Here is a 26,024-nt window from a genome sequence, read left to right on the forward strand (position 1 = left end):
TCCTTTAAAACTGGTAAAATGTCTAATTTCCCCAAAACAGCTACACTCCAAAATAGCTTAAAAACTGAAAAAAGTGCTAAATTAGCCAATACAGCTAGCAGGTATCTGAAATATTAGCTATACTCCAAAATAGCCTAAACTAAAATAAAACCTAAATAGCCAAAACAGCTAAAGCTAAAATATTAGCTAAATTCCAAATTAGCCTTAAAAATCGCTTTTAAAAAGAAGCCTAATTTAGCTAAAACAGCTTGACAGTGCCCTTTCTTCCCATAAACTAGAAATACATCTAAAAATGGTGATCAAATTCATTTGGTTATTCTGCGAGCCACAGAAAGACCAAAACTCAGTCAATGATTTTTCCTTAAATTTAACAATGAATTAGCCAAGTCAGACATAGTCAATCTTTAAACTTGTTCATGTTAATGCAGTAATTGAATCCAATGTTAAGAATGTGGTTCCTGGAGGGACGGAGCTAGAACATTTTATTTGGAGGGTCTAAAGGGGGCAGAAGACTTGAAAGATGCATTTATAACAATTTTATTATTTAATGACTTAATTTAATTTAAAATATTGCTTTTTTTATTTTTTTGCAGTCCTCAAATAAGCTTGTATTGATAATTTGATAGTCTTTGTCAATAATAATGATCATTTTGACTCAAACATTGGGAGGGCAAGTGTACCCTCTCCGGCCACATTTACTTAAGCTGCTAAAATTGATATCACAATTCCAAATTTTATACTAAAAACTAACTGCTGTTCCCCAAATAAAGAGTTAACAACAATGAGTAAACTACTGCCTGTAACATCCTTATTTTCTTCATCTGTGTCCATTTGAAGTGAAGTGAAGAACCAACATGTAGCACTTGTGGCGTGTTAAATGGGGAGCACCAAGACTAACCACGAATAGGATGTGGGTTCGTTTCCGCTTTAGCTGTCATACACAAGTGCATAGAACAACTAACACACAATTCAGATCTTTCACTCAGACTTGAAGTCTCACATAGTTTGCAGTTAGTGAGACTTTCCAGTTTTACTTTCTATATTGCAGGGAAATCACACGAAAAATGTAGTTTGAAAAAGAGTTTCTCCGTGGTGTAGAGCTCCTTGCTCCGCTCAATTCTGATGCGTCCACTTGTAGATAAATAGATCCACGATCGTCTTTGTGTGACCAGATATACCTGCTTTGTTTATCTCTTAATACGTTTACTGTAAACATTCAAACTGTCCCACATCTACATATACATTTTAAAAAGACATCTTTAGGAGCTTATATTTGACAGAGAAGTTTCATGTTTGGATGTTTTTTCCCTCATTTCCAATGAACTGGGTGATATTTCTGTGACGTGTGACGGTCCAGCCGTCTCTCTGAACCGCATTAATCGTCTTTCTGACCCCGAACAGGATGAAGCAGATACAGAGAGCGGATGGATGGGCTTACATTTCTCCTTGTCTGCACTTTATCTACAAACAGTAGGAAATAATCCCCCTGAGAAACACTCTTACAGTAATTCATGCATTAAACAGGCTTTTAGAACAATACTGCAGGACAGCAGCTCGAATGAGAGCCGGATTGAGGCCAGAATGGAGAAAAAAAGGCAAAAAAAACGAAGCTCAAATTTGATTCATGAAGGTAAACGTTGTATTTTACTGTTCAGGTCAAGGGCAGTGGGAATTTAAAGATGCCTGAAGAGCTGGGAGACTCAGTGTAATTTACCATAGAGATTTATTTTGTTATTTATCCCTACTTAGTAATTTAGCATCTTTGTAAATCTCTGCATGCCCAGGCAGAGACACAAGGATGACCAAGAACCAGTTGGAGAGTCTACGTCCCTCAGCTGGATCAGGATTGCTTCAAAGGAGGAGCTGAGGGAAGTGGTCAGGAAGAAGAACGTATGAGCATCTTAGACTGCTGCCCCTGCTACTCAGTCATGGATGAACCGAAGAAAATAAACACATTCCTTGAGGATAAACTGATAAATTTGATCATTTAACATTTTTTTAGCCTTTAGCTTGTTCAAAACTCAGCTGCTTGTCTTTTATTTGGGACCAGAAAGATGGAGAAACCAATTATGAAATACCTGCACCAACTTCCAGGCAGCTGTAGGAGTAATTTTTAAGATTCCTTTAGTTTATTAAAGTCTAAGCATAATTGGATCTTTGGGGTCACCACGGAAACTGCGGACAAACCCAATTGGGGCCCACATTCTCTGCCCACTTTTGAACCATGTGGGGCCCACTTGGCCTTGCTGGCTGGGATGTGTCGAAGGCCCAACCTGAATTCTTACCATTGACTGTATAAAGTCAATTCTTTCTTATACAGTCAATGATTCTTACCTTCTCCCTTCCCCTTAGCCCTTCCTCTCAATTTGAAGTGACAGATGCTAGATGTTTTGGCTAACTTGTTTAAAAATATTTTTTAGGCTGTTTTGGAGTTAGGCAAATAATTACACACTAGCTGTTTTAGCTAATTTAGGTTTTTTTTCTTCCAGTTTTCAGGCTATTTTGTTTAGCTATTTTTTCAGCTACATGCTAGATGTTTTGGCTAACCTAAGTTTTTTCTTTTTTAGTTTTTTAGGCTAATTTGGCATTTCGCTAACATTTTAGGTGCTTATCAGCTTCAGCGTTTTTAGCTATCAATTTCAGCATCTTCAGCTATCATCACTAGCATCTTCAGTGGTCAAATTCAGCTTACAGCATTCACACTATCATTATTACAGGTAATGCTATATATTTAGTTCATAACTATGTTAAAAAGTTACGGTTTTAAAGTTTTAAAAATATAGTTTTAGAGTGTTCAATAAATGTTTATCCTGTTCCTAAGGTGTGTTTTGGATTTTGGCCCCTTGAGTTTGACACCCCTAATTTAAGGTGTTCTGCTACAGGAAAAGTGCTCTACAAATGATTTTTTTACTTTGATCATTATTTCTTAAACCTCATAATTTCTTTAAGTGGTTAACATTTTCATTTAAACTCAAATCCATTGAACAAATAATCGAATTACTCCTTTAGTCATCGTTTAGTCTTTAATCATCCAATGATTTCCATTGGTTCAACTGCAATAAATAAGAACATTTCACAGTTTGTTTTTTTAAGGCTTTAGGCTGATCTGTTACAGGTTGGCTTTGATTGTGGGATCAAACCTTACATGAGTCATGAGTTGTGTGAGGCTGCATGCTTGTCGTGCCTTCAGGCCTTTTCTGAGGACAGAGTGTGCAGTACAGTGCTCAGAACGGACAGGAATGCTCTCACAGCTTTCTCATCCTTTGGCTGCTGCTTCAGAGTCACTTTCACCTCCACTTGTCCGTCTTCTCTCCCTTTAAGCTCCCCAGCTGCTGCATCCTCATCCACCTTTCTCTCCGCCTCTTCATCATCCTTCTGTGCTGCCGGTTGAAGATCTGCCTCTCCGGCGTACAGCAGCTCCCCCAGTATGAGTGAGCTGGCCGGTGTCCCAGCAGTGTGCGTGTAAAAGAAGACCCTCCAAGGAAGCGTGCACGGCGGCGTGAAGGCCAGAGTCTGGATGTTGACCAGCTGCATGGCAGCCTGGAGGATTTGTGGAGAACGTTGAAGCACGGCGGAGCAGCGGATCCGCTCTTCTGTCTGAAGGAAGTCGTTGCTCTCTTCAGCATCTTTCCAGAAAACAGAAACAAATGTTACAAAAGTCTAATCATAGTTATTGCATATGCATATGAGTTACTGATGACCCAATTTCAGCATCCAGAACTCCTTTTTCCTTTCATCACCTTGTTCTGACAGCAGGCTGTGGCACTGCAGCCACAGGCGCTCGAACTCCTCCGGGCTGATGGTCGGAGACAGCGACAAAGTGAGCGGGGTCGTAGGAAGGTCTGCCGTCGAGTCAGAGTGCTGATCTGCACTCAATGAACCTGCAGAGGAGAGGAGGACGAAAGGCTGACCAAAAAACACAAACATTCTGGGAAAACTCAGAGCTTTCTTTAGAGAGGGAGGAACACAGTTTCCTTTATTGAATTAGGTCGGTTTAAACTGACAGGTGAGAAGCTTTTAACCTTCAGCATGAGAAAACAGCGCACAGGGGAAGTGGATGGATTTGAGTTCAACTTGCTGCTGGACGCCGATGCCAGAAAACATAAACTGCTCTCTGCATCATTCGCTCTAATTCATCAATTAGAGGAAGCTAATGGACATCCATGTATTATTTATTTATACAGTGGTCTGAGTGAATACTCGATTCTGATTGGTTGCAGGGAGTAAAGCGATATTGGACGCTTAAGAAGTAGTTCCGGTCACATAGCCTGAATGTCAGACGTTATTCCAGTTTATCATAACAATAAGACAAAAGAAAAGATCTCTGTCCTTCAAATGTCTCCATGATTTCCACTAATGCTTCTGTTTGGGATCGTTGATGAAGGGTTACCTCTGCCTTCAGGGGTCAGATAATTATTGTTTTTTTTTAACCCCTTTAGCTCATCGTTTCATCTGGAACGGAGCTGCTCCACCCACAGTTTCACATTGAATTAAAGATGTGTTATTATTTCATTTAATGTGTACATTAAGAGGTTCTGAATGAAAATTTAACTTGGTATGGAAACCCTTTAAACTTTTTGTAATCACTCATCTACAAAAGTGACAGAATGACCTTCTTTTCCTGTTGTTGTTTTTCTTTCCTCTGGTATTTTATTTCTTTAGAATAGAATAGAAAAATAGAATAACTTTATTGTCATTCTACATTATACAACGGAATTGAGTTTTACTTCCTTCAGCATTGTTAATGTCTACATATAAATGTATATATATGCCTTAATGTTATCATAATTGATATAATTGTTGGCAGCAGAAGAGGAGGGTGGTTATTGTTTGTCTTGTTTTGTGTCATGTGGAAAAGACGATAAATATATAAAACCTCAAATGTCTCTATGATTGATGTCGCAGGATCAAATTTTGCTATTAACAGCAATGTTGACTTTAATTTTAAACAGTTTGTTATCTGTCTTCCTGTCTTTTAATTTATAAATCATTTTATTATTAATCGATCAGTGCAGTCTCAGTTACATCACACATTAAATACTCTGCTTCTTGTGAAAAACGATGCAAACAATAAAAATAACAAGAATGGTCTCTATTTATTTTGTTTGAGACCATGATATGAGCGGGATGATGCCGTTTGAGGTGTCCATCATCAGATATTGATGGACAACATCTCCACATCCATCCATTTCTTGTCTGGCTTTATCCCTCACATCCACTACATTCTAACAGGAGTGTCATGCATGTGTTTTTGAGCCAAGACAAGCTCCAGCAGTCAGAACCGCATAAAGTGATACCTAATATCAGAGAAGTAACGTGTTATAAAACACTGCAGTAACTATGAAACTCCACACAGAGGACCCAGCAGAGATCTAAATCTTTCTGTGAGACGTCAGCCTGAACCACCCACCACCCTGCAGCCCAGCCTGGACCCTCGGAACAAAGATTATTTTGTGTAATTGGGAACAAGACCTACTTAGAAAGATATAAATGCAGATTTCAAACTTTTTCTGCACAGAGAAACATGTGAAAAAAAAAGTTTTCAGAGGATTCAAGGTCAAGAACTCCTCTTGTGGCTGACACTGGTGGTTTTGAAGACTTTAGAAACTCATCAGTTTGAATTCAGGTTGTACAAATGGAGATGCTTTGGAGGTTTACTGCATCAAAGTCTGAACAGTTTTCAGGAGAAAACGAACTCTACGGAAATAGAAAGATTGATCAGGATTAGGTGAGAATCCCTGCAAATATGCTAAAATTAAAGATGTTTAAGAACAAAGTAGAGGAGACAGAAATGCTTTGGAATGATTTTAGAAGAACAGAAACAAAACTTTGACAGAGTGAGAGCAAACGGATTTGAAGGGACGGGTTGAAATTCCTCCAAAGTGAAATCCGGGTGTGATCCAGAGCGACAGGAAAAGCCTGTAGGAAAGTTATTGTTCCGCTTTATCCATTGTTATACAATTTTACGAGCATTTTAAAACAACCGTATAACATGAAGCATTTTATTATTCCTTTGAGTTTGATGACAATCAGGTCAGATTTTAAGACAAATTTATGACATTTTCAAAGGTTACTGTACATTTTTTTTGCTCTAGAAATGTGTTGATGACGTCTCAGGACGTTAGATAAAATGTTTTGAAGTTTATGCATTTTAGTAAGATATTAAACCAAAAATTAAAAACCGATAAATACGTTTAAGAAGGTCAAGTTGAGCCCTTTTCTTACCTTAAAGTGTAATTTTCATCAGTTTTTACTTTTAGATGAAAATAAACAAAATGATTTTCTAACACAATTTTTATTTAGGAAAAAATATCCAAGTATTCTCAGATTAAATGCCTTAAAGTACTGCAGATGAAATCTGCTTTTTTTTTCTTTTTCTTTATAACTCTTCCATGGATCTGTTTGGTGATCCCTCCTTTCCCAAAATGTGACAACTCTCAACTTTAGTCTTCAGAAGTTGTTTGCACAATTTCCAAAAACGGGAGAACAGAAAAGAAGCCTAATTAAAACAATACACTTCATTGATTCGGTCAGAAAACTAATAAAACTAATAGAGAAGAAAATCAAGGTTCCCTTCTTATTTGTCAAAATGACCAAGCAACAATAAGAAACTCTTTACTCACCAGGAGGATCTGAGTGGACGTGGCTGCAGTCCAGAGTCTCAGAAAGCTCCACGACTGTCTTGGGTTTTGGGGCTTCGTGCTCAGGGCTCCCCCTGCTGGCTGTTAGCGTCTCGGTGGCACCCTTCTTCAGCGGCTCCAGGGTGTTGAAGCTACACGCCCACTGGCTGATGGGGTCCGCGGGGCGACCGATCAAGACGCCCAAAGAAGGGTCCGACCTCCTGCCCTGGAGAACATTCCGTGTTTCCTCTATCCCGCATTTCAGCAGGTGGTAGTAGAGAAGAGCCAGGTCCCGCACACACATGTCCGTCTCCTCCTCTGAGGAAGAAAAAAAGCCTTAACAACCATCTTTCTTTCTTTATTTTTATCGGTTCTCTTCTTTTTGTATAATCACACACCTATGCAATAGTGCAGCAGTCTGCCCAGCATGTCTTGGGTCTCTGCAGGCCGGGTCAGAAACAGCCTCACGGTGGCCGTCAGGAGCTCCATCTTTACTCCCGAAGAGACTTCACTCTTCACTCCGTCAATGAACACTTCTAGAGTGTAGGGGGCGCTGGAAACCCCTTCACCGTAAACGCCCAGAAGCCACAACAAGGCCTGCCTGCCCTGATGACGGATAAAAGGAACATTTAGACTTCTAGAGGCAACATGTTGGCAGAGCTTCACTGATCCTTCAAACTTTAAAGTCTCACTCTGATCATCTTTTGATTTAATCCTAAAGTGTTCCCAGAGGTCTTTTAGTTATATATATGCCAAAATCAAAAACCTGTATTGTTTTCTAGGACAGAGTTTCTCCACCCCCACTTCCTGTTATCCATCTGTTTACATTCTCTTTCTCTATCTTTTATTCCTTTACAACCTAACCGAAACAAAACTTACGAACGACATGAGAGTTTTGAGCGAGATTCCATCTCAGACGTGGAAAACAAAGACGTACGTGGATCTAGACGTCTAAAAGTGGATGCATCAGAACGGAGCGGAGATTGTGATATAATTTTTTTCCAACTGTATTGTTTTTTTCTACTCCTGATTCACAATTATCTATAAATAAATACAATTTTGAGATACATTTTCCTAATGTATGTCCTCAATCATCAGAAAAATGCCTCAAGAACGTGTTAAAACACAGTTTTCATCTAAGTGAGTCTCTAACCAGCAGGACAAACGTCACGCCTGACAAACATTATAAATATGGGAGGCATCTTAAGAATCTCTCGTGAATGGGTACTTTTTTCTGGGTCAAAGTGTGAGTCAGAAAAAAAAAACTGGTTCTGAAAAACTTCCTGCAGTTTTTGCCACCATAAATTGTGACTTCAGTCCTCCGTAAGTCTCATCTTGAACTTCAACTTCATTGGACTTTCCTTCAAGACATCAGGGCTCTAGCTGGCTTTGCTCTGTGTAACAAAGTCTCCACCCTCTCTTAGTGAATTTATTTAAAACTGCAAAAGCACTAAATGTTGTAGTTCCTTAGAAAACCACTAGAGGCAGGTTGCAGAGTTCCATATTAGAGTCAGATTTACACTAAAAGTAAACGTTTACACATCATGTTGTCAAAAACCCTTTTGACGTTTATTAAGTAGTTTTTTTCTTTCAAATCAGCTGTTTTGGATCAATTTAAGTTGAAATCTGAGCTTCGTGGTTGTGTTTTGTTAATAGGCAGATGGATGAACCCAACAGGACTTCAAACTTCACTTTGTTCCATCAAACTGCAGTTTTTTTAAGTGTTGTTAAAGTGGGCGGAGTCACTGGTTTTTAAGAGACTATTTGGACACATCACTTAACGTTTGAAGCGTGTGTTAGGACTGTGAGAGAAAGTGGGAGATCCTGGAGGAAACCCACCATTACACGGGGAGAACATGCTAACTAACTCCACACAGAAAAAAACAGCCGGGATTCAAACCAGGACCTTTTCATTGTGAGGCAAGAGTGTTAACCACTACACCACCGTGCAACCAAACGCCCTGACAAATGCAAATATGTGAAGCTGTCTAAACTATGACTTAGCGCTTCATGAATGTCATTTGAAGGTCCGTCTGAGCTGGGAAATGTCTGATTTCACTTCAGGATGACAGGAGGATCGGAGCGAGTTTCTGAATGGTTTCTTTCTCATTATCTCCAGGAAAGTATCTGGACAGACCACATCATCACTATTCCTCCTTTTTCTCCATGGCTGAGTTTCATTTTCATGTCTGGTTCTAAAGGGAAAATCTATTTGACTAACAAAACTGACCAGAGACCAGAAGAATGACAGTAAAAGAACAAAGAAAGAACACAAGGTGCATTTAATAACAGCGAGAAAGACAGACTGTAATTTCCATGAGTGCCTCTTTCTGAGTGAGCGTGCCTTTCTAAAATGTATCGGCCAAAGTCAAATTTTTGGTGTTGAGCCAAAGCAGACTGAGTTCCATTTTCATGATGTAAATTAGAGATGAATGTCTTCATGGAGATAGTAATAATAATGTATTTTATTTGAAAGCGAATTTCAAAACACTAAAGGACACTGTACAAAGTGGAAAAATTTTAAAAAATGAAAAAACCAATAACGTCACTAATTTTTTTTTTTTAAACACAGTGACAGTGAAAGGTCTGGAAAGAGTGAAAGAAGCTGCTTTCTTATCTTGAAAAGTTGGCTGTTTTTTTAATGATTCTATTAGTATGTACCGGTATATATTATTGTCCTTTTCTTAAACATTGATGAATTGTTTTTTTCTTAAATCATAAAAAAATATTTGTGTTACTTTCTGCAGTTGTTTTAATGTAGTTTTTTTTAAATAAAGCTCAGTTAAATTGGTTTAAGACATAAGGAAGGATTTTTCTGCAAGGTTAGCTCCAGTCAAGTGCTGAACAATGTTGCATTAAATAGCAGAAATGTATACAAAGTAAAAAAATTGAAAAGAGCAAACTATGGAACAATGCAAAACAGAAAATAAAAGGCTAAATGATGGGCTCTATTGTGAATCATGATGCGTACAGCAGTTTATGAAGTAATGATAAATGTGTGTTTTGAGTTGTGCTGCTAAGTTTGTGAAGAGTGTTAAATGCACTGATAGGTAGTTGGTGGCGTTTTTCCTGTCGGAGGGCGTGGCAGAGCCCTAACCTGACTGTCCTGCAGCGTTTCCTCACAGCCCTCCAGAGCGCTGCAAACGGTGTCACTACTCTGAGGACACACCCACACCAGGTCTCGCATTGTCTGCACCACCGCTGAGGAGACAGAGGGTGGAAGGTGAAGTCATTTTTGAGCCACCATACTGCAAACAAAATTCACAGTTTTGAGATCAAAATGTCCTAAATTACAATTTTTTTTAAGTTTTAAGGATAAAACTTCATCATTTGCAAATGAAAATATTAAATATTTGCTTTCAAAAACTTTTTTTGGCCTTCTAAAAATATTTTTGCATTTGCAACACAAACGTTTTCAGTTGCATTGTGTCTAGGTACTTAATGATTAGGTCAAGCCATAATTTGATTCAGAACACAGTTTTAAAATCCCATGTTTCTTTTTTGCCCCTTACATTAAACTGCCTGTTTTCCTACTATCCGCTCCGCAATATCCCCCCTCAGCTGTTTGTCCTGAGGATGTGGGGCAGAACTGGAGAGTTTTACCTGAGGTGATGTGATCCTGTTTGAGGCCGAGCAGCCCAGTGAGGATCTCCAGACATCTGTCGCTGTAGCTTCGTCCAATACGACCTGCGTTCCAGAGGAGAAAGTGTTGGGGGGGTGAAGAGAGCAGGAACAGGATGTAGCTGCAAAAATCTGAATGCACCTACACCATTGTGAGCTGACCTTTCCTGCAGCAATCATAGAACATTACGCTCCTGAGGCCCAGCATAACCTCTCCCTGTGTTTACTGTTCATTAACCAGAGAGTTGAGAGCAAGACGACTTTGACGGTGAACAAAGAGTGTGATACAACATTTAATTTATGACCTACAAGTACAAAACATGCTCTTTTTTCACTGTAAAAGGTCATTTCCTCATTCAGAAACAAAAAGTTTATCTGTTGTTAGCAAAACTTTTAGGATCATTGATCAATTCTGAAAGTGTTTTTTAGCTCATAAAAATGTACATGTGTGTGAATGATTGAAAACCCAATTGGTTACTGTGGTTTACCTATAGCTGTGATGGCAGCCTGGGCCGTGTCGGTGTTGACATCAGTGCAATATCCCTTCAGTTCGTCCAGTAACATGGAAACGTTCTCATCATTCACCAGTTCCACCATTATCTGCAGAACCAAGGGTTCACCGGTCAAAGAAACAGAACTCTGCTGATGGATGTTTACTGAAGGGATCGAGTCTTAGTCACATGCTCCTGTATGGGGTAGAGAAAAGTGTCTGCAACTAAGAGGAGTGCAGGTGTGTCTTGACTAATCGATTAGTTGATTTGAATCGATTTAAGCTTAATAGATCAATAATTGATTCATGGAGATCGATCTAACGCATAAAGAGCCCTGCGACAGACTGCTGACCGTCCAGGGTGTACCCTGCCTTCACCCATCAGTAGCTGGGTTCGGCTACCGCACCCCTGTGACCCCGAAAGGGTCAAAGCGGCCGAGAGGATAAATGAAAAAATGAACATAAAGCTAAAGTCTGTTAGCTTGATGCTAAAGTTTAATGGAATATACCATAGGACGGCTAATGCTAAACATTCATTACTGACTAAATGAACATCTTTATATACTTACAGGCATTCATTTTCAAACTCCTCTAAGGAAATATTTTTTAAAGTAACTGTTTGTGGTCTAAAACAATGGTCCCCAACCACCGGGCCACAGAAGAACTAATAGATTACTCAAATCGTCAGCATTTTTCTTCAAAGCCGAGAAACACAATAAAAGGAATAAAAGAGCCACATTTGGTTTTGGAGCCTCGGATTTCAGATTTCTGGACTAAACAAATTCACACAAAGTGAAGAGACGTCCTAGTTTGGAACCAGGTCATTTCAAAAGAGTGAAGGCAGAGTCATCCTCAGGAATGATAGAGAAATATATGATTGAAGTTTTCAATTTAATTTAAAAAGGAGACTGAAATTTCAGCAGGACATTAACCCTTTAACACCTGAGATGTAGCTGGCGACGCCTAATTAACTCACTATTTGATAATACAATAACTTTTCAAGTGGTAACGTGATCAAGATCAGTCCAGTAGATTCTAAAGAGGAGAAAAGCGGCTTTGAGCCGCTTTTCTCCTCTTTAGAATCTACTGGAATGATCTTGATCGCCTACACAGGAAAAGTGCTTGTCAAGACTAGGGCTGGGTATCGATTATAATTTCTAGAATGATTTGATTCACAAGAGCCTGAATCGATTCGATTCCGAATGAATACATTAATTCCCAAACAGTAAATTGAGGAAGAACAAAGATCGAGTGGTTTCTCACCTGCATCTTTCTTTGTTTGATGTAGGCCGGTTCGGCGTAGCCGCAGAAGAAGCGTTTAAAATGTGGCCCCATCAGGCCGGGAACAGAACGCATCAGCAACTACAAACACACAAAGACTTTATTTGATTGAATTTAGGAATTTTCTACAACATGTTGAGAACACGACAACACTAATGCAGAAAACATTAATCTGTGTTTTAAAAGAATTCTAACAGGTTGATGATTCCACATTAATCAACCTCATATTAGTCCAAAAAAATGCTAAAGATTCTCAAATGACAGCCTAATTCTAATAAAAGCCAGACTAATCCTTTAATAGCCTGATCTTCATGCTGACCTGTATGTGGCAGAGGGCCGTGAACCTCATCTCCCTGGAGCCGCTCCCACAGGCGGCCAGCAGGGGTCCGGACACTCGCTCCACGGCCGCCAGGCTCACAGCGGGGAGGTCGGCGCAGAGGCTCAGGAAGAGGCTGAGGGTGGCGGCCATGACCGGAGGGTGGGAGCTGACCAGGGAGGCGTCCAGCAGGGACAGGATGTCGAAGAGCTCGTCGTCTGACTGAGGCCGGTAGCGCTGGAGGACCCTCAGAACCTCACACTGACCCCAGACGTCACACTCCTTCATTCTGAAGACATGTACCGTCACGTCTTGTCAACATTTTTCCAAATCTTCTGTTTTTCAAAATCAATTATCATCATGACCACATTCCCAACACAGGATGTGCTATTCTTAACTTTTTTAATTAGTCTTTTTCTTTGTAACTTTAGATTTCAAGCGCCTGACTCATAATAGAGCAGAAGTCATCAGTGAGTCAGCTCCTTCAACTGGAATTTTTTCATAGAAACATAAATGGAGAAAGTAAAAATGGAACGCACTTGAATGAATAAGCAATTAACATGTCAATCAAACCAATTCCATTGTTCTTGTTTTTCAAACAGTCACTAAAGGTCATATTTAATGCCTCAAATGGCACTGAACCAAAATAGTATTTCAGATTTTGTTTTGTCACTAAGAAAATAATATAACAAAAATGCAATAAGGTGTAGAAAAACTTGTTTTTTTTATCCTTATGGCATTTTGTTTATCCAACACAGCAGAAAACACAAAACTTTAGAAGAAAATTGAAAATTAGTCAAATCTGTTCATAAAAAAACCTAATGTACGATAAATGTTTTGTTGAAATCCTGGAGAACCCTCAGGATAAAGTTATTTTTGCTGCTTTTTTTTTCTTTTGATAGTTTTAAATTACTTATTTCTTTGTTTTATTGGCTGCTATTAATCACTGGTATCCAAAATGAACAAATAATTTTAAAATAGTTCAATAAGTTTTAATTGATTCTCTGTTAATTAACTTTTAAAGCCAAGTTCTCAGGGGTTAATGTGGCATAAAAAGCTTAGTTTGTCTCTTTTTGCAGTAAAATGACTTGCAGTAAATCAGTATAAAAACTATGAGGTCTAAAATGAAAGAATAAAGTAAAAAAAAACAAATGTCAGATTTAACAAACAGGATACTGTACGTTTCAGCTCTGCACCGACCTGTTGAGGAGGTGATGTGTGATGGGCTTGTTGATGACGACCCCCCCTTCCTCCTTTAGGATCTCATCCAGAGCTCGAAGGCAGTTCACCATCACCACGGGGTCCGGGTCCCTCAGGAGGCTGTAGAGCTCGTTCACCACAGCAGCATCTGGAAGAAGTCAGCACAAACCAGACATTGCTGCCCCCGGTGGAAACACAAGGACACTGCAGTCACATGGAGCGTCTCTGCAGCCTTCAACAACAGATGGGCTGTTTGGAACAAATTCTCTCTGCGTGAAACACAGTAGCAGTCACAAAGTCTTCCCTACAATTAAAAAATATCTACAACACTGATTTGTATTTATGTAGTTGTTACTTTTATGCCACATATAAAAGAAATGCAGTTTTTATTATTGACCAAAACTGAAACATATGATGAAAATATATTTTTCTAATTATAAAATAGTTTTTTACTTTTTATAGAGAGTCATATGATATCATTTTAACTCTTAATTAAAAGACATCTGGGAAAATATATCAAAAGATGATCACAGTGGGACTTTAAACACAACAGATGACTCGTAACTTTAAGATCATCAAGTTCTGGCCTTTACATTTCCAAAGGTTATCTTGCATTCTTTTCCATTATGAACTCATAATCACTTTTAATACATTGGCTGTGCGTTTATAGACTTTTCTTTAATTACTTTTTATTTTTAGCATAATAGATTTTAATTATTTACTGTAAACTTTTTATTCTATTCATTTAGTTACATTTTTTGTTTTATTTTACTGTAACCACTTTTGTTTTTGTAGACATTTCTAGTGTCTTCTTAAATTCCCATTCCAATCATCTTTCAATCTATTTTCAAAGCTTTCCCAGTGATCTTTTAATTATGCAGTTTTTAGCCGAAATCAAAAAATATTTAGTATTTTTGAAGAAGTTTCTGCAGAGCTGCAGGAGTTCATTCAGAGAGTTGTGGACAGGATTCCAAGTAAGGAGTAAGGCCGCCTTCACATCCTGTCATCTGTTTACACTCTCCTGTTAGCTTCACACCCTCAACCAATCATCACCTGAATAACACTGAGTAACAAAAATTTCATTTTTTTCTGGTCCTGATTCCCAATTATTTGAATGAGGGAATACTCAAAAAAACAAGTTTGATATTAATTTTCTTATTATATGTTTTATTAAATGCCACAAAAACATGTTAAAACACCCAAAATACTGTATTAATGGTTATTAAGACTCATTATTTATTGTTTTCTAAACTTCATAAAATCCTCTGCCTCTGTGGTTGTGCTCTGAGGTACAGATGGTTATTGTTTTAGAAAATTACCTCAGAAACACAAAGATTAAGGTAGTAGTCTATCTTCTTCCTCCGTGTTGATGAAAACTCACCGATGTCAGAGCCGGGCTGCAGGTTGTACAGTTTAGCCCACCCCAGCACAGCCACCCGCCGCACACAGGCTGCTCTGTCTCTCAGTCCTGCCGTCAGAGGCTGCTCCACGTACTCCACCAGGCTGGGCAACCTGCTTCCCACAGACGTAAGGAGTCAGGAACCCATCAGCTACAGAAATGACTTCCACTGACAGCTCACCTGAGGTTGGACATATTCCTCAAGGCCAGGCTGCGGACCATGGGGTTGGGGTCCTGACAGTCCTTCCTCAGAGTGTTGATCACCAGCAAAGAAAGCTCTGGGTTTAAAGAGGCGTAGGAGCACAGGAACATGTAGACAAGCTTCTTCTGGACCACATCTACAGTGGCACACGCCTTCACCATCTCACTGAAGAGGCCTGACACATTCACACCCTGAGACATCGCTCTGAGGTGCAAGAAGAAAAAAACAGATAAATATGAGAAACATCCTCACGAATCCATAGCATGATTTTTTTCTGCTTTCTTCTTATGTGACGTTATTAAACTAAAAGCTTTGGATCCAACTAAACATTTTTAAAGAACTACAAGAAACATCAAGTACAACCTGAGGTTTGGATTCAAAGAGACCAAAGGCAACTTTAATATTCAATAAATCTCATGAAATCAGAGCTTATAATTGATCAGATTATTAATCAACAAAATGGATGCATTCACATGTGTTGGAGTAACCAGATCACAGATAACCTGTTTTTTTATATAGTCATGGGCAGAGAAGGATTTAGTGGTTTCACAAGAAGCTGCTGACGCTCCACACTTTCAAAAGACAGAAGAAGCTGCATGAAAGGACAGATGATAAACATGCCAGACGGTGGAGGTGTGGTAATCAGATTACTATGGACAACCTGAGCATGTAAACTGGTTCCTGCAATAATCAGGTTTCCTCCATACTTTAACTGGACTTGGGTCCAACCAGTGTGATATTTTATATCACTTTATACACAAACTGATTAAATACAAATTCATTAAATTAAATGTTAGTTGATTACTCAAACTCAACTATATTTAATGGATTCACTGTGTTATGAGAGTGTACTTTAGTTAAAATATGTCTATTTGTGATTGTAAGCATTAATATTATCAAGAATGCAACATTGTTTCCTATTTGTTCAACTATTTTACAAATTAAGATCTCAAATAGATTTGATATATCTATGTATTTGAATTATCTTTTTTGCTCGTTTGTTGAAATTGCTTGTACAAAGCAATCAATTTATTTGGGAAATGTAAAAATTAAAAGAACAAATATATCTGATTATAAATATAGTTTGTATATGTTGTGATTTAAGCACAAACAAGAAAACTTGTTAAAAAATATTTAAAAACAATCTTGACTGGAAAATATCACTAAATTTCTTTTAAAAAACGGATTCATGGTTTTGATATGATATTTTTTCAAAATAAAGTCTTTTTTGTGCGTGTTTGTTTTGTTTTGTCCAACCTGTGTTAGAAATTCTGTTTCTGGTGGGAATTCAGCTTAATTGTCAGGAGTGTCCTGATCAACCTGCTGGCTTCATTTCCCCTCACGAGCTGCGCGCTCGCGCCCTGAATGAGGCGCACAGAAACCTCCGCAGGTACCTGACGACTCTGAGGACGGTGTTCCGGTACCGCAGCGGCTCAGACTGGACATTGGGGTTGGACAGAGCCCTCTTCAGCTCCCTCACGGTCTCCTCTCCGCCTAGATACGGCATGGTGCCCGCAGACAGGTGAGAACTCACAACCCTCTCCTGCTCGCGGTGTCTCTGTTCTCAAGCGGTCCCTAAAAACGTAAAATCACCAAAACCTGATTTAAACTACCTCATTCCAAACAAATATACGACTAATGTTTTTTTTTGGGTATCTTGAACTTGACTCAAAACTGTGAATTTATACAAAATTTGCTAACATTACTGGAATGTTTACATCCTCAACACTTCCGGAATTCTTCTTCTCCCTTTTTATTTTCTGCTACAGTTTAAAGTGTGCTGCCCTCTACTGGCTGTAGTGGAAATAACAAGCAGTTTTTCTTTAGAAAATGTCAGACAAATCTCAATAAAATCTTGCTTCAATTTTAATGAAAGTTTAATATCTAAATATTGAAATTAAATCAATTTAAATGCACATTTTTCTAATTAATAGTTCTATAATTGGAAATTTTGTTTAATATTGTAGATGAATGTGTAAAAAAGACAACTTTAAATGTATTTTTTAATCAACTGTTTTCCCCCCTTTTTCTAAGAGATTTAAATAAACTTTTTTGTAAAATTAAGTCAAATTAGGAGGTTGAATACCACATCCTTGTTTGTTGTCGGTATATTCCATCAGGGATCGCCACAGCAAATCAGCTTTCACCAATCTGCACACTTACTTTGGCAGAGATTTCTACAGCGGATTCCCTTCCTGACACAACCCCGTATTTTATCTGAGCTGGGGACCAGCACAGGGAGACTCTGCCCCCCCTGTGGCTACATGGTTTGGCAATAACGTAAAGGGACTCAAAAACACAAACTAGATATTATTCTGAATTGATGGTTTTATTGATTGTGAAAAGCAAGGAAATCTTAAAACAGCTTCAGACTCCAGCTCGAGTCCGACCCGTCTTCCTAAGGTCAACATCCGCTCCACCCGCCCCGCTGCTTCAGGTTTGATGAGTGGAGCTTCATAAAGAAGGAAGAGTGGGAAGGATTCTACGATGGACGGCCAATCAGCTGCCACACCCTGGACCCCGCCCCGCTGGTCTCAAAGGAAGCTGCTCAAACCTTCCTCCGAGCCGCGTGGACAGAACCAGAACGCATGATGGGTTGGATTCCAGGCACTCATTCAGCATTAATTTAACACAAACACACATTTAGCTGTTCCTCACCCAATGATCAGGAATGTCATCTCTCAACCATGTCAATTATTTTTTATATGAAGCACTCATTCAGCTTTCAACTACAAAACACAAAGGTGTTCAGCTCAGAAACTGCAGTCTTTCTGCCATCTTTCACAAACGTGAGCCGCTGCATGGAGGCGGTGGGTCTATGACAGGTTAGTGCTCAGCTCCGGGCCGCTGGCGCTGTTGTCCTGACGCGCCGCCAGGCTTCCCCGCGGCGGAACCTCAATGATCCGAGGTTTCTCGATGATGCGTGCGCGGCGGTCCCCTTTCTCCACAATTCCAATGATCCACGCTCCGCCTGAGGCGCCCTGAGCTCCGGAGCTGTGGCTCTTCATCTCTGCGCAGAACTTGGCGGCTTGCTCTCTGGGCAGACACACCAGCAGCCCGCCTGGAAGGCAACACTTCAGAGAGTCAGTTCACTCAACAGAAAGCACAAATAAACAACTGCTGGGGTCGCTGCTCGTACCAGAGGTCTCTGCCGACAGTCCTTGAAGCAGCCTGAAGGCGTTTCCGTAGGCTTTGCTGATGGCGGTCATCTTGGCTATGATTGGCAGGTTGTGGATAACGAAGGCCACGTCGCTCCGCTGCTGCATCGCCAGGTTGTTGGCGTGCCCCAACAAACCAAACCCGGTCACGTCCGTTGCAGCGTGAGCCTGAAACTTGTGCATTAAGCCCGCCGCTGCAGGAAAAAGAAAACGCTTTCATTTAAAGGAGACTCAAAGTAAACAGAAAACTCCCAAACACAACATTTGTCTGAAACTGAAGAAATCTGAAGATGCTGCACCTGTTCGGTTCAGTGTCGCCATGGAGAACATGGCTTCCTGATACGCCTCTTTGACTTCCTCTTTCGTGACAACAAGCTTGATCTTGTTCCAGCGCTCAGGCTGAAGAAATGGGAAAAAAAACCATTCAACCTCAGAACTTTATGAGCACTTTTATCCAGAAACAAAACATTTTGCTCTTTTAAATATACATTTTTGCCCTCATGAGCTGAAAACAAAACAAGAATCAACCTTTAAGACAAAGTTTAAGGTTTTCTATTCAATTTTTTTATAGATGAGACAGAGAATTTAAGGCCTAAAGTGACCTTTTTAAAATAGGTCACGGTTTTGAAAAATGTCAAACATTAGATTCTATTTATTTCAAACAGAAAAAAGAAGTACATTAATTTAGTGACAAAAAAATGATAAATGTGTACGTCAACATAATGGAAAGTAAACTCAGACTTTCCGTTTGCATAAATAACTTTCTTTGTTACATTAAACTGCAGTTATAAACATCAACTCATGATAAAAACACACAAAAAAAATGTTTTTCCAACAATGAAAAATGTTGAATGTTGCTGGAAAATCAGAGGCTGCTGGGAGTTTTTTTCTCTTTCAGCTGACCTGATCGAGCCACTGGTGAGCGTTGACAGCCACCTGAGTCCCCAGAGGCTTGGTCAGAACAAGGACGTCTCCGGGTACAGCTCCGTCAGGCCTTCAAGAAGGACGAGAACTAATAATGATTATAAAACATTTATGGAATAATACATTACCCCATTTCCACAAAGAATACAAGGAATTTGCTTAAAAATAACTTCCCTCTACAATGGAGTACAGGGCCACCAAAAAAAGGATTATAATGAGATCTAAAGTTGTAAATTTACGACTTTAAATCTTGTAGATTTAAAAGATTAAATTTGAGGTTAGTATACAGTCCAGCAAGTGTACATTGAGCGCAGCAGCAGATCGACTAAACTCAATTTGGTCAAAGCGCCTTGAATTTCAACAGGTAATCTGAATGTAAGTAAGTCTTTATTTCTATAGCACTTTTCACAGAAGGAAACTCACAAAGTGCTTCACAAAAGTTATAATACACAACAAGACAAATCAATAAAAACAATGCATATTAAATAAATACAGGAAAATTATAACATATTAATGGCCGATGGCAACTAAAAAGGTGGGGGAAAAATAAAATGAAAATATCAGCTAAAAGTTTTTCTAAAAAGAAAGGTTGACTTTTAAAACACTCAACAGAGTCAATCTGATGCAGTGACAATGGTAGAGCGTTCCAGAGTTTCAGGGAAACTGTCTGAACGGCCAGATCACCTCTGGTTTTAAAACAAGTTTTTGGAAAGCTTAAAAGGATTGGTTTTAATTTAGCCACATTCCTCAGATGATAATTGCAATTTTTTACAGGCTTTCTCGAGTCAAAAGACGTTGATTTGTCAAACCAGACAGAAGGTTCCTAACATAGACTGAACGGAGGAACGCAGAGAAGTGAGGTGTGTTTGGATTGTGGAAATTTTAGCATCAGGAGAGACAATCATGGTCTCTGTCTTTTGAGAGTAGAGAAGTAGATGATTGTCAAGCAACCAGACTTTGATACAGACCAGACAATCGAGGAGAGGAGATAGCTTGTGATAATTGTTTTCAGTGAATGAACAATAGAGCTGGATGTCATCTGCATAGACATGGTAAGAAATGTGCTAAAATGTAATGATAAGTTTCCCAAGAGGAATCATGTACAACGTGAATTAAATAGAGCCCAGAACTGATTCTTGGGGAACACCGCTGGATATCTTTTTTTGTTTCAGAAGAGAACGTGTTAACTTTGACATTGTAGGTTCTGCTGCTAAAGTAGGAAACAAACCAACTCAGGACAGACCCGGATAAACCATCATCACAGGAGAGACCATCAATCAGAATGTTTATTGATAACATTACAGATGTTTAGAGGCTTCTTTGTTTTATTGATAGGTGTGTTGCAGAATCTCTGCAGTTCCAGTTAATGAAGCCATTGATATTCCTGCAGCTTTCCACCTCATCATTTCTTCCTCCATGAAAGACAAGATCTCCTCCAAGTCTGTGTGATGCTTCTGTCTGAAGAGGTCCAGTTTTTAGCATTTTCAATCTTCTTGTGCTAACATAACAGACTATTTTCACTCATCTGTTGTTTTGTGCTAAAACGAGATGTTTCCTTTGAAAGTTTCCTCCATTGTATCCTAAAACAAAACAAAGCTTTTCTGTATTTTCTGATCACTAAACGCAAGTTGATTTATTTCAGAAGACAACAAGGTTTATTTTCTAGTTTCACTCAAATGTAAATGATGTTAAATTGATGCAAAAGTGTCTGCGTTTGAATATAAATGTGAACCAGTAACAGAATAAAATTAAAAGCTTTAGAATCAAACACAAAACAGTCCATCAGGAGTAGAAAAGCTAAAGGGAATAAACTTAGCTGTGTTAATTAAAAACACAATCCTTGACAAAAACGCTACAACTTTTTTTCCTTTTGTCTTTTCCCTTCAGGGGTCGCTACAGCCAATCAGCTTCCTCCATCTGTCTTCTGCATCCTTTCACTGCATCCATAAACCTCCTCTCTAGTCTTCCTCCAGACTTCTTGTCTGAGAGCTCTAAATTAATGTGCAACGTTGCATCAAAAACTGTTAAAAATGAATATCAGTTCACTACATTGTGTTTTTGCAACAATTAATTCAGTGTTCTTCATTAGAAAACACACACTTATAAAATACAAGCTCAGCATGACAACACAAGTCAGTCGGCTGGTTTTTCATATCTATTGGCTTTCATCATAAATCCCTCAGAATTGTGGGAACATTTTCTCCTTTCCTTTCAAATGTGCCGAGTCACTCGTTTGCGTTCAGATCTTTTCCCTCAAGAACGTTTTGAAAAGGGGAATCTGGATCTGCGATAAACTCACATGATGAACTCGTTGGGCTGGCAGACGACGGACGCCACCCCTCCCACAATGATCCAGGGGTTGATCACCGTCTGACCCCCCGTCACCGACGTCCCGCCCTCCTCCGCCGCATCACGAAAGCCTCGAATCATCAGCGGCATCACTTTCTCACGGTCCTGCACGCATCCCAAAATCATCAGTCAGTTACTTGTATCAGAAATGATTATTCATAAAAAAACTGAAAGTTCTCAGTTGAAATGAGGTGGATTAGAGACTCATGCCTCAAATGTTTGGCTCAATTTAAAAAGCATTTTTAATGTTTTTGAATCTGCTTATTAAAAGAACAAAGCAACTGGATACAGAAAAGTTTATTTGCTTAAAAAAGCTTCTGAATTAATAAAGCTGAAATTAACAAAGTGGAACAGAAAAGCTGGACTTTCTTTGATGTTTGTCTGCTGGATCCCCAAAATAAGAGAAAAAGTCAACATTAAATAAAAAGTAAACACTTTTTTTATTTAAGCCAAAAATGAGCCAGAAGTCCAGCTCCTGCAGACTGATACCTTTTCATTCATCTTCTGGCTGACGCTCAGCAGCATCAGCATGTTGTCACACTCTGTGATGCCCATGGCGTAGAGGTCACTGAGGACGTTGGCGCACGCTATTCTTCCCTGGGAGAAAACAAAGGCATTTACATGCATGCAGAGCTTTACAGATACTGATGTTGCTTTTTAAAAAAAATGTTTTCATTTTATTTTACATATACAAATGGATAATTCCAGAGGAATAGCACTAGAATGAATCACTTGCACTGCCCGCTTGCTGGTACAGCTCTGACTTAGATGGTTTCTAAGTGCCATCACTTTCACCCCAAGTCGCTACATGATTGCATTTAAAAGGGTTTAGTTGGACTTGGGATTTATTTTATTTTAAAGACCAAGTTTGCATTTCAATCTAATTTACCAATGGCTATATCTTGGCAAAAGTTTGCTTCATCAACATAGACTTAACAATTTAAACTTAGGCTGCAACGTTCCTTTAACATACTCTACATCTCATTGTGTGAATGCTTAGTAAGAATTGGTACATAAAAACTCAATCACACTATAAGGGATTTAAGTAATCTAGGTATCAAACTGTTCAGCTCGTTCAGGACATGGTATTCATAAACTACAGTTTTGTTTTGATATATTGAGCAAAATATTCCCCATAGGAAATAAAGGACAGTCTCCACATTTTACATTTTTAAATAGATTATAAACAAGCCTTTACATATATTCATGAGATGTGTTTTGAAATTTTTTTATATTAATTTTCAAAAAATTTTGAGTTAACCAAATATTTTAGCAACATGCTAACGTTTTGGGCTATTTTGTTATCTATTGAGGTTATTAGGGGCTAATTTAGAGTTTAGCTTCAGTTTTAGCAACATGCAAACGTTTTTGACTAATTTAGTTTACTGAAAAAATTTAGGCTATTTTGGACTTAAGCTAGTACTTTTAGCAACGTTGTAGCTTTCTTTTTTTTTAATAATTGGCATCTACTAATGTTTTTTACGCTAATCTGGAGTTAAGCTAATATTTTATCAACATGCAAACGTTTTTGGTTAATTTGTTATCTACTGAGGTTTGTATAGGCTAATTTATAGTTTAGCTTCAATTTCAGCAAAGAACTAACTCTTTTGGCTACTTTGGTCTATTGAGGAATTTTAGGCTATTTTGGAATTTAGCTAATATTTAAGCAATGTGCTAGCTTTTTTGGCTAATTTGGCATCTACTGAGGTTTTCTGGGATAAATATTTTTGCAAACTTGGCATGGATTACGGATTTTTACGCAATTTTACAGCAAATTTGTCAGAAATTTAGGTCAACCTCAGCGCTATTTCAAAGTTCTTTCATTACATTTTCAGTCTTTTAACAAATTTTGGAAATAGATTTGGCATTTTCAGCAAATCACTTTAGCAATTAAATATTTATTGTGTTACTATTTTCAGCTAAAAGCTTCAGCTTCTTCAGTGACTACTTTCACCAAAAAGCATTCACACTAGTATTTCATAGGTAATGCAACTTTTCTAGTTATAATTCAGTTATTCTCTAATCTCTGGTTGAAAGATTTAAAAAATATTCTCAGATTCACACACAGACAAAGATTTATTCTTGATTTTTTTGTAGGCAATCTGACTGGCTTGCAGGAGGCCAACATGTCTAATTTTTTGTGAGTCCACAAACTCTTTTTCCAAATTCCTCACTGGTTTTGTTTTACAGATTTAAAAATAACTCCTCACTGACAGCCAAAAACAATCATTTTTGACCTTTAACTCACTGCAGTTTCTTTAACCCAAAGGTTAAAACATCCGAGGTTGTGTCCAAATTCCTTCACTATTGCCTAACCCCTAAAAGATTATTTAGAGCGTGACTATGCAGTGCTCTGGATTTTAACACAATTTTAACACATGCTAACTATTTTTTTTTTAAACAGCAAATATGACATCACCCATTTTACGAATAAAAACGTAATAAGTATGAACATTTTACTAAACTATTTATGAATTCACTGTGTTCTGATAACTTGGATTATTTATCAAAAGTAAAAAAAAAATTTCAAACCCAATGCATTATGGTCTATATTTGCAAGTCATGTGAGCATTGATGCACGCTGGTTTTTCACAGACTTTTGATCATTTCTGGGACACTGGACTTTGGAAGTGTAGACTCAGATGCCTAAAAGAAATGGTATATTCCCTATATATTGCACTAAAAAGTGAGGGAATTCAGGGACAACCCGAGACTTTTCCGACACGTGAAAGTGTCTTGTGTTTGCTCATGTGATGACACAGTAAGGCACTCACCATCATGTATGGATCTTCAACCAGAGGGTAAAAGAAGTCGGTGGTCTGGACCAGGGATAAGCCTCCATGCCTCAAGGGAATCACACAGCTGTCCAACCCAATGCCTGGAAACAAACCGCAATGTGAACGGGAGTCTGTGCTTTAAAAGATCCAATCAGGAAAATTGTGTTCCTGGTGTTTTTACTGGATTTTCTGATGACAGAGGGCAAATATTAAGCAAATTAAGTTCAAAATGGCATGCTGACAATGGCATGATGTAAGCTAACGAATGTGTAAACAGAGAGCTCTCAGTTGTGGGTGACAGGATAGCTCAGCATCAACAATCCCATCACAACTCAGAGGTGAATATCTAATGAACTACTGCTGCTCTGCAGAAACTATGTCCCAGAAAACAACACGTTGTTAGATTTAGGCTAAAAACGACATGATTGTGCTTAAAAGACCACTGAGAATGCTTTTAAATGTTCGGAGTGAGTCGTCCAACATTCTGCACAAGTTTCCTAGCCGACACACACATGTCAAATTGCAATTTATTTCACAATGACCATATTCACCTGCCTCTCTGTTCAGGAACTAATTTTAAAAAGCTTAAAAAAAATAACACAAACAATAAGAAAATGCGTGTTTGGGAAAGTACTGTTTTAACAGCATTTAATACATTTTTTATAGTTGAAAACTATTAAAAACAGTAATAAATGCATAATTTGAACGTTAAAAGAATATAAATCCGAAAAGTTAATTTTTAATCTTATTTTAAAGTTCCAACAGGATGTGACTTAAATAAACGACTTCAATTATAATAGAACATATCTTGATCTGTGATGTTTGGTTTGTTTAGTTGTACGCATGTGCAAAACAGTACGGGCACTACAAGGGGACAAACTTTAGTTTTTCACTCCAAATGATGAAGCTGGAGCCTCCAGGTCGTCTCGCGCTGAATCGTTGGACCCTAACCGTGACCTTTGAACTCAGACATCAAGATAAATTTCCGCCGATTCATCCCTGCAGTCTGACAGCTCACACCCTCCTCCAGCAGAGCGCGTCTTTGTTCAAGTTAATTAACTATTAAAGATTACACGTGATCGCCGGTGGGTTAAACGGTTAACTTAGTGATCAAAGTCCACCGAATAAGCACGTTTTAGCTCGCTGTTAATCTCACGGAATTAGGATGTTTCCTGAATGAACACAAGCTAGCTTGATTAGCAACAGTTAGCTAACTCAGCAGACAAACAGGTTTTTGAAAAGAAAAATGGAGGAAAAAAATCCACCAGCTTTGAATTTATCCTCACCGAGCCGCGGGCCAGCGAGCTGCTGACCGAACTCCGAATCTTGGTCTCCGCTCTTTCCTGTCCCGTCGGCCTGGTTCGGCTCCAGTCCCGCCAGGAGTTTGAGCAGAGCCTCCTGCGGGACCTTGCATCCTCATCCCTTCAGATCCGAGTATGAAGTGAGGCGGAAGCCGCGGTCCAGGCCGTGCTCCTCGGGGTTGAAGGGTTTATAATCCGAGGGGAAGCATCCTTCATTGCCCGCAACCTCCACCGAAGGAGGAGGGGAAGTTGAAGTTGACATGACTGAGGGAGAAACCGTTTCAGTCCACAATGAGAGACGCTCCCTGCAGGCACAAGAGGACGCAGCAGCAGCAGGCAGGCTGCGAGCCTGCGCCTGCGTGAAGGGAGCGCGACGTTACCAAAAT

General features: G+C 38.9%; 2 protein-coding genes across 2 annotated transcripts; both read right to left on the bottom strand.

The window, feature by feature from the left end:
- Positions 1-3,004: 3,004 nt before the first annotated feature.
- Positions 3,005-16,898, bottom strand: ap4b1 (adaptor related protein complex 4 subunit beta 1). The gene is made up of 14 exons (XM_024292146.2): positions 16,831-16,898; positions 16,524-16,704; positions 15,109-15,333; positions 14,910-15,040; positions 13,529-13,676; positions 12,332-12,617; positions 11,995-12,093; positions 10,730-10,841; positions 10,224-10,307; positions 9,718-9,821; positions 7,019-7,226; positions 6,624-6,938; positions 3,741-3,881; positions 3,005-3,626 (listed from the first exon to the last, which is right to left on the bottom strand). The coding sequence occupies exons 2-14, from the start codon at positions 16,634-16,636 to the stop codon at positions 3,187-3,189; spliced, it is 2,406 nt and encodes an 801-aa protein (XP_024147914.1). The 5' UTR covers positions 16,637-16,704; positions 16,831-16,898; the 3' UTR covers positions 3,005-3,186.
- A 539-nt stretch (positions 16,899-17,437) lies between these two features.
- Positions 17,438-25,998, bottom strand: sephs3 (selenophosphate synthetase 3). Its single transcript, XM_024292148.2, has 8 exons — positions 25,624-25,998; positions 24,335-24,438; positions 22,050-22,157; positions 21,511-21,665; positions 19,191-19,281; positions 18,587-18,686; positions 18,269-18,481; positions 17,438-18,190 (listed from the first exon to the last, which is right to left on the bottom strand). The coding sequence occupies exons 1-8, from the start codon at positions 25,898-25,900 to the stop codon at positions 17,946-17,948; spliced, it is 1,293 nt and encodes a 430-aa protein (XP_024147916.1). The 5' UTR covers positions 25,901-25,998; the 3' UTR covers positions 17,438-17,945.
- Between the last annotated feature and the right edge of the window lie 26 nt (positions 25,999-26,024).

The sequence above is a fragment of the Oryzias melastigma genome, linkage group LG7 (assembly GCF_002922805.2).
Source record: "Oryzias melastigma strain HK-1 linkage group LG7, ASM292280v2, whole genome shotgun sequence".
In the NCBI taxonomy this organism is placed as follows: domain Eukaryota; kingdom Metazoa; phylum Chordata; class Actinopteri; order Beloniformes; family Adrianichthyidae; genus Oryzias; species Oryzias melastigma.

Coding starts and splice junctions, on each gene's coding strand:
- ap4b1 (XM_024292146.2), bottom strand. CDS start 16,636: ATGCCGTATCTAGGCGGAGAGGAGACCGTGAGGGAGCTGAAGAGGGCT. Junction 15,334..16,523: donor ACCGTCCTCAGAGTCGTCAG/GTACCTGCGGAG, acceptor CTTGCACCTCAG/AGCGATGTCTCAGGGTGTGA. Junction 6,939..7,018: donor ACTGCTGCACTATTGCATAG/GTGTGTGATTAT, acceptor TTTCTTCCTCAG/AGGAGGAGACGGACATGTGT.